Source organism: Coffea arabica, chromosome 8c (genome assembly GCF_036785885.1).
Source record: "Coffea arabica cultivar ET-39 chromosome 8c, Coffea Arabica ET-39 HiFi, whole genome shotgun sequence".
NCBI lineage: Eukaryota > Viridiplantae > Streptophyta > Magnoliopsida > Gentianales > Rubiaceae > Coffea > Coffea arabica.
Window position 1 is genome coordinate 36,782,852 of NC_092325.1, and position 9,081 is coordinate 36,791,932.

Below are 9,081 nucleotides of genomic sequence, written 5' to 3' on the forward strand. Positions count from 1 at the left end.
GTAACTTTGTTCAGAAATTTTGATCCAGAAAGTATACATACAAGAGGAGACACAGGCTCATTCCTGATAATAGTGCAATATAAAGAGGGTGAAAGTTAAGACATCAAAATCAGATCTTCATTGGAGAAAAATACAAATGGAAGAAAAAAAAAGAGGAAAAAGGATTTCTTGGCATCAAACTAGCACTTTCCAGTAAAACAGGAACTTGCTGGTTCAATTTTTTCAGAGCAGAATATACTATTCCATATTCAGTATGAATAAGAGTTATTCAGTGGAAAAAATTGATAAGCCCTCATTTGATGTCACAACATTATGTTAAAATAAACTTCTAATGAATTCTTAGTTCTTTAGGTCTAGTGTTTTGATATGTATCTTATATCTCTTTAGTTTTCTTGATAATCAAAAGATTTTAAAGAATTAACTCAATCTACCCATTTCTTAATCCCACATCCCCCTTTCCTGCTAGAAAAAAATTAAAAAAAAATATTTCTCAATGCAGATCATTGTAAAGCCCTATAAAATTCCATGCAAAACATTGCTTTCGGGTTCGAATTTAAAGGTATAAATTTGAAGTTTAGGGTAAGTTATATCAAATTTTAATGTAGTTCAAACAAAATGAAACTGATAAACCAATTTTGAGTTAATTATATATAGACCCCTAGAGTATGACCAAATTATAGTAAGATCATTTTAGGTTTGAATAAATTACATCTTACGCTTTCTCACATGATAAAATTATATTTTACGCTACACAATTACGAGTGAACATGGGATATCAGCCCCCACCCAGTGAAGGAAAAGAAAAGCTAAAATATTTAAGATGGACTTGTTTTGCGCTTGACAGAATTAAATGCAATCTATAAAGCTAAAAAGACAAATATAAGATTTTACCCACCCTCCAAGATTCAAATTCAATAACAACCTCCCTAAACCACACGGAGGGCACATTCGTGCAACTTCTCATCAGACTGTAAACTGTAACATTAACTACTCTCCAAAATTTTCAATAGCCTCTTCCCGAAACCACATGTAGGACCTTTTCATGCAACATCTTTTTGTTTGGATGAAAAATAAATTTTATTAACAAATTGCTGGAAATTGTCCAACACAAATTGATGTATATCACTTCTCTAGTGGCAGAATAAACATGCACCAAAAATTGTAGATCTGCGATTTAACAAATACAATAAATCGAAAAAATTATGAATAGATCTTAAAAATATAAGAATTTCAAATTTGTCTTCTAGCAAATAAATCTCTGCAGCTCCCTTCTGTGCATGTTGTAATCGCCAAATCTACTAATCAATGGTTTTAAACTCCAATAATGATGATGAAATATATTGAAATGGATCCAATATCCAAAAAAATTTTAGATCAGACAACTAGATCTGAAATAAATTCAGATCTAACAATAAAAAAAAAAGAAAAAAAACACAAATTCTCCATAGTAATCCCTAGGAGAATATAAAATTCTCACTAAGAATTCCTAAGAGAAATAAAAAAAAAACTCTCACTAACAAAACTTAGAAGAGACTTTATTAGGGGGAAAAAAAACAAAATGAAGTGAAATTCATGTGTAGTCTCCCTCCCTAGGGGAAGGTCTTTGAAAAGAGGAGTAGAAATCGAGAGAATTTAGAGAAGAAGAGAGGTCTTTCATGCAACATCTCAATAATTCAAGATTATAAATGACGCTTGCTCAAAATTTTATTTACATCATCTAAGGTCTCATATCACTTGTACAACGTTATGACAAGTAAAACACAGGTTTGTCTTGCTTAACAAATCCAAGAAAATAAGACATCAATGGAGGAAACTCCATTAATTTCCTCAACCTGGTACACAATTTTCAGTCGGGTAAATCAATGCCACAAGTATATTATTGTCTTGTGGTTCAATCTCATGGACTCACATTACACTTTAGCTTTAGCTATTAGTCATTCTCAATTGGGCTTAACGACATTAGGGAATTTGATGCCAAGTCAGGCCCAATATTGAGGTCTTTTTGTAGTTGTAGTCTTATCCGGGATGAGGGCTTTTTCCCTCGTTAGCCAATTCCTTCAACCCTAGTACAATCAACATTTAATTTGTAATGGTAATGATTTCCCTCCAAAAGTGAGAGTTTCTCTCTCTAGGTAAGAGTGCGAGTCTCTCAACCTTGAGAGTTTCAAACCTTTTCAAAATCTTCAAAATTTTCGCAAAAACACACACACAATCCCAAGATTCGGACATCAACCAGAATCTTTAATGCATTGATGAAGTTAAGAAGATTGAACAACAAAGAGTGAGACAACAAAAGCCGAGAACTTTGAGAGAATCTTGTTCCCCATTCAACGAAAAGCTTGCACTTAAGTTTTAGCAATAATGTTGGAACATGAGTGCATGTAGCAGTACTCTTAGCTAATCTGGTCCAAGGAAATAGACTCCATGGAAGACGTAAGGGTGCTGGCACGTATCTTCAGAGCCATTATTACCACTGTTCCTTGTTGTGTGCTTCACTTCTGTTAGAGTTTTGGTGTCTGTTTTTCCAAAAGTTTATTTTCTTATGGATAAGAAAGGCCATATATTAAAATATATATAATATAAGAAATTTGAAAAATATATTTTGTGAAGTTTTTTCAAATACAGGGAGGGAGGGCCTCCTTTTTTAAGTGTCCAAGTTTGCTTGGGTAGTTTTTTTGGCTCCTTGCTTGTCTAGTTTTGGTCTTAGTAGTGATAGTAGGAGGTAGCTTTAGAATCTAGTTAGAACCCATGGCGGAGGAGCTAGCAGATGCGATAAGAAAGTTCGCTCTTTCAGAAAAAGAACTGGAAGGTACTGACCTTGGAGGTGAAGAGATAGACAGAGGTATTCAAGAATGTCAGTTAAGTTTAGTGGGGAGAATTAAAGGGGAGAAAGTGTTTAACTTTGTTGGAGTCAAGAACTTTGTGAATTCAGCTTGAGGGTATCCAAGGAGTCTGAGGATCATAGAATTGGGTCCAAATATGTTTCAGTTTTATGTTCCAAATAAGGAGGACAGAGATAGGATAGTAGGAGGTGGACCGTGGGTCATGGACAACCAAATTTTGGTGATGAAACACCGGTTTGAAGGTATAGAGGAAGACACATCTGCTTTTGACTTGGCACCTCTCTGGATCCAAGTGTGGAATCTACCTATACAATGGATAACAAAAGAAGTGGGGTAGAAAATTGGTATTGTATTTCAGGAAGTAAAGGATGTTCTGGTGCCTCAAGTTGGAGAGAAGGAAGGTAGACACTTAAAGCTATTAGTGGTACTGTTGGTTTTTGGAATCTAAACAAGGATATCAAGAATATATTGAGGGCTGAAAAGAAGCTTAATTCCTTCATTCATCAACACCCTATTTATAGTGTTTACAAAGAAGCAAACTAAAACAATTTCAGCTAACAATTCTTTAGAAAATCTCAACAAAAACTACTTGATAACGTGATCTTCTACCTAGCAAATCTTAGCTAAAATATTTGTTATCAAATCAATATGATTTTGGTTAACAAATATCCTACCAATAAGACTTATTCTTCTACCAACTAAATTATTCTGATATCAAAGTTAATCTGATAAAATCTGTAGGAAAAGTTGGCATATCTCAACAGGTACTAGATACCTCCCTACCTCTACTTAGGGGATCGACAGTTAAAGTTAATGGAGCGTTAAAATGCTTGAACTTTAGAGATGAGAGATGTCCAGATTTTTGCTACAAGTGTGGAGTAGTTGGACATGGAGAAAAGTCATGTAAGGAAGTAATACAGATATGCAAAGGGAAGTAGGAACATCAGTACGGTCCATGGATGAGAGGCAATATAGGAAAATCATCACCCCAAAAGGAACAACAGAATAAGTACAACGCTGAACAGAATCATTGGGGCTATAAGGATGGAGAGATGGTACTGTTAAATCCTAAGGAAAAGGTGAATATGAAATATAGTCATAAGGATTTTATGCCAGGGAGAAAGGAAGATAATAGGAAGGGTAATGAAGAGAAACGGATAGATAAGGAGAGGTCCATAGAGATTGGAGGTGATGAGGTACAGCAACAAAGAGGGGAAGCTAGCTGCAGTGAAGTAAAAATGCATAGCTTTAATTCAAATTGCAGCAAAAGTCAAAAGGAAAGATATACCAGAGAAGTTACAGAATCCCTCATTGGGGGAAAGAGTAACAGTGTCGCTGAAAAATGAAGGATGAGTATCCTAGAGAAGGCAGAGAAAGATGGGAAGAACAAGGGTGAAGTGGAGAGGAATGGACTTGAGCAAATAGTACAGGAGCTAATGCAAGTAACAGTAATGGAGGAAGATTCTGGTAGCCCTGAAACAACCTTAATGCAAATTGATCCAGGATCATCTAAAGTGGGTACAAAGGCTACCCAGAAACATAACAGGAAAATGAAGAAACAGTTGAGATCTCTCAAAATCTCTAGACAGCCTTTGAGAGAACTGAGTGGGAACAGGACTCTGACACCTCAACAAGGGAAAAGGAAACTGAATTTGGTGGATGAAGACATGGTGGAAGTGCAGGTGAATGAAATTGTTACTGAGAGAAACAAAATGGAAGAGGTGGAGGGGAACCTGAGTGAGAATCTGGAGGGGGTAGGGGCCAACCTCAACTGGCCCCTCATGTTACAATGAAGGTTCTGGTGTGGAACTGCCAAGGAGCAGGGAGCCCCTTGACAGTTCTCCAATTGAGGGAGGCTAACAACCTCCTCTCCCCAAACTTAATCTTCTAAGTGAAACCAAAAACATGTTTAATTATATGAAAAAGATCCAAAAAATTTTGAGATTTGAGGAAAGTGTGATTGTGGAAGCTATGGATAGGAAAGAATGTATGGCCTTGTTTTGGAACAATGATATAGAGGTTAGGAAAGTTGTTACAACTGCCCTTACTATAGAGGCTCTAGTGATTGACTCGGACACTCAGTTTGAGTGGTGGTTTATTGGTGTTTACATGAGCTGTGATGCTAATATTAGGAAACATCAGTGGAAAGTCTTGACTGTGAGACAAAAATTGTGGGGTGATAAATAGCTTTTAGCAGGTGATTTCAATGACATTCTGTCTAATGAAGAGAAGTGGGGAGGGAGAACAAGAGATGATAGAAGTTTCAAGGATTTTAACAGTTTTATTGAGTATAACAGCCTTGTGGATCTAGGATTTACTGGTAACCCCTGGACATGGAGTAACAATTGGGAAGATGAGGGGGAGACAAGGCAAAGACTGGACAGGGGACTGAGCACCATAAGTTGGTGTCAAAATTTTGATAATGCTAAATGTGAACATGTGGAAATTCTGGGATTAGACCATAGCATGCTACTCATAGACAATTGGCCTAGAATAGAAAAATGAAGATTAAGATTTTTCTTTGATAAGAGATGGCTCAAAAGGGAAGACATTAGTCAAGTGGTTGAGCTAGCTTGAAAACAGCCAGTTGAAGGAAATAGTATGTATAGGATTACAAGACAGGTTGCTAATTGCAGAGTGGCTCTACTCAAATGGAAAAACAACTTCACAGGAAACTTTTTGCTAAGAATCAATCAAGTGAAGCTTCAGATTAAGGAGATCAAGGACTCTAAGGATTCAGGAGATAAGGATAAGATTGTAGAATTGAAGAAACAATTGAAAGAGGCTTACTTTGAAGAAGAGCAGTATTGGGCTCAGAAAGCAAGGATTGATTGGCTGAGAGAAGGGGATAAGAATACCAAATTTTTCAATGCTTGTGTGAAGGGAAGGAGAAGGAAAAATAGAATGTTTAACATTCAAAGGGAGGATGAAACTTAGACAAAAAATGAGGTGGAGTTAGGAAAGGAAGTAGCTGACTACTATAAAGTCCTTTTCTCTAGTTCTGGGAGTGAGGGTATAGCCGAAATTCTTCATGGTATACCTCCTACTATCACTACTGAGATGAATGCAAAGTTAACTAGAGAGGTAGAAGAGATGGAAATTAAATCAGCTTTTTATTCGATGAATCCTAATAAGGCACCAGGTCAAGATGGTATGTCTCCCTTGTTTTTTCAGAAATTCTGGCATGTTGTTAAACCTGATTTAATTGCTATTAGGCATTTTTTCCAATCAAGCAACTTGCCTAAGTCTTGGAATCATACTGTCATTTTCCTCATCCCCAAAATTCAGAATCCTACTAATTTGAAGAGCTATAGGCCAATTAGCCTCTGTAATGTTGTGTACAAAGTGATTTCAAAAATATTGGCCAATAGACTCAAGAATGTATTATGCCACTGTATTAGTAAAAATCAGTCAGCTTTTATCCCAGGCAAGCAAATTCTTGACAATGTCATTTTGTCTCATAAGTACTTGCATTACATGAAAAATAAGAAACAAGGACAGAATGGTTTTATGGCTATGAAGCTGGACATGTCAAAGGCCTACGACAGAGTGGAGTGGAAATTTCTTGATGCCATGATGGAAAAGATGGGCTATTGCATAGTATGGAGGAAATGGATATGGAGTTGCCTCTCCTCAGTTACATACTCCTTTAATATTAATGGAGTACCAAAAGAGTTTGTAATTCCAGAAAGAGGAATAAGATAGGGCGACCCACTAACACCTTATCTTTTCCTTTTATGTTCAGAAGGGTTCTCCAATTTATTGAAGTAGGCTGAGGGAGATAAAAGGATCTCAGGGATGAAGATAAGTAGGACTGGTCCAAGCATGACTCATTTATTTTTTGCTGACGATTCATTGATATTCTGTAAAGCTGAAAGAGAGGAAGCCAGTGAACTCATTCAAATTTTGAGGAAGTATGAGAAGGGGTTTGGTCAATCTATAAATCTGGAAAAATCCTCAGTGTTCTTCAGTAGCAATGTGAGTCATCAGAGGAAAGGGGAAGTGGTACAAAGCCTAGGACCAATTCAGGTGGCTACTCAAGGAAAATATTTGGGGCTCCCTATGGTAATAACAAGATCTAAATAGCAAGTATTTGGTTACATTAAGGACTATATCAGTAGAAGAATGAATAGCTGGAAGAACAAGTTGCTCAGCCAAGGAGGGAAAGAAGTATTATTGAAGGCAATTTTCATGGCAATGCCAGTTTATACAATTTCCTGCTTTAAACTCCCTAACAAACTGTGCAAAGAAATGACCTCTATTTTTGCTAACTACTGGTGGGGAGAAAATGATGGGAGAAATAAGATGCACTGGTGCTCATGGGGAAGATTGGCTAAAAAGAAAAAAGAGAGGGGTTTGGGATTCAAGGATTTGTAGAACTTCAACAAAGCCTTGCTGGCTAAATAGGTTTGGAGACTGATTTCCAAACCAAATCTATTAGTCAGTAAGGTCTTGAGGGCAAAGTACTTCCATAGGGATTCAATCTTTAAGTGCAAAGTCCTAAAGTATGCTTCCTGGATTTGGCAAAGTATGATGAATGTGAGAGATTTTGTGCAAAAGGGAACTAGAAAGAAGATAGGCAGTGGCAAGGCTACAAATATTTGGAAGGATAACTGGATCCCTGGAAATAAGGATGGAAAAGTCACATCTGCAATGCCTCAGAATTGCAATATCAGAAGAGTGGACGAGTTGATCAGTGGCTTTAGATGGAGAAAACCATTGGTACTTAGAACTTTCAACAGGGAGGATGCTGACAAAATCTTGGATATTCCTAAAAGTATCCGAGGAAGGGAAGACAACAATTACTGGTTACATAGTTGCAGTGGCATCTACACGGTCAATTCTGAATACAAGGCATTGAGTAGAGAAACAACTCAACATATAGGAAGAAGAGTTGATGAGCCAGAAACGAGCTCAACAAACTCCAATGGAAAGAAATGGAAGTGGTTGTGGAAGCTGAAAGTCAAAAGTAAGATAAAACACTTCATTTGGAGAAGTCTAAATGGGCTATTGCCAGTTAATGGTCTGGTGTTTAATAGAACACACCATGGAGATCCAATATGTGATGGCTGTGGAGAACACGAAGAGTCTATTGAACATATGTTTTTTCAATACAGCAGAGCTCAAGAGGTATGGAAGATGGCCCCTATACAGTAGGATGGGTTAACTGAACAGACAGGGAATTTTAGAGTTTGATGGACTGCAATACTGGAAGCTTCTTGTAGGACTGAGGGTAGGGAGCATATAGAGCTTACTACGAATATCCTTTGGCAAATATGAAAGAGGAGAAATGAATGGAAGTTCAATGCTAAACGAAGGCATCCTTGGAAAACAGTTAACAAGGCTCAACAGGAATGGCAAGAGCAAGTGTCAGCTTGGAGTAAGAAGAAAATGATCCCTGAGGATGTTGAAAGAGATGGAAAGGAGGTAGAACTAGTGGAGGTACGATGATGAAATGCAGATCAGAATATCAACTAGTGTGCAGAAACAGACTAATATAGTTGGTACTGAGATTTTAGCAACTAACTTCAGTCATCAAGTGGTGTTAGCCTGGGCACTAATTGATAGGAAAACAGCGAATCAGTTGCAGACTATCGCAGAAGTTGTGAAGATAGCCATTATAAAGGCCAGACATCAGCAATGACAGAAAATTACAGTCCATATCCCCAGCCCACAGCTGCTGAAAGTGATAATGACGGGGGTGGCTAAGGATATCAAAATGTCTACTTTGGCTGATGATATTAACAACCTCAGAGCTTTGTTCCAGAAATGTTCTTTTTGTCTAGATAGGAGATTAGATAAAAGATGTGATATGATTAGTGATTATGCCTTAGGCATATTTCAAGATGAGGAATGGATCAATCCTTAGTGTGTCTAACACTTTTGTTTAGAACTACTTGAGTTTTTGCTCATATAAGTGTACATTTTTTACCAATCAATACAAAATCTACCATTACAGAAAAAAAAAGTACAATCAACATTTGGTATGTATGTGCTTACTCAATGAACAGGAAAAAAGAAACCATATATTGTTACTGTAATTAGAATTACTACCATTCCTTTTCTTTTTTCTGGTGCTATGATTTTGTTACAATGACTTATCAATTAAACATGTGGCTGGAGTTGAGGCTTTGTTATTAAAGCATGAAATGGACTAATGAAGAAATCCAAAGTGCCCTCTCCTCGCATAGAAGTCTGGAGTTCAAATCCCCCGACCCCTTTCAACTTTTTAAATCTC

General features: G+C 37.0%; 1 protein-coding gene across 1 annotated transcript; it reads left to right on the plus strand.

Moving 5' to 3' along the window:
• The first annotated feature begins 6,641 nt into the window (after nucleotides 1-6,641).
• Nucleotides 6,642-8,552, plus strand: LOC140013548 (uncharacterized). The gene is made up of 4 exons (XM_072062860.1): nucleotides 6,642-6,908; nucleotides 7,251-7,973; nucleotides 8,127-8,285; nucleotides 8,412-8,552. The coding sequence occupies exons 1-4, from the start codon at nucleotides 6,642-6,644 to the stop codon at nucleotides 8,550-8,552; spliced, it is 1,290 nt and encodes a 429-aa protein (XP_071918961.1).
• Nucleotides 8,553-9,081: the final 529 nt, after the last annotated feature.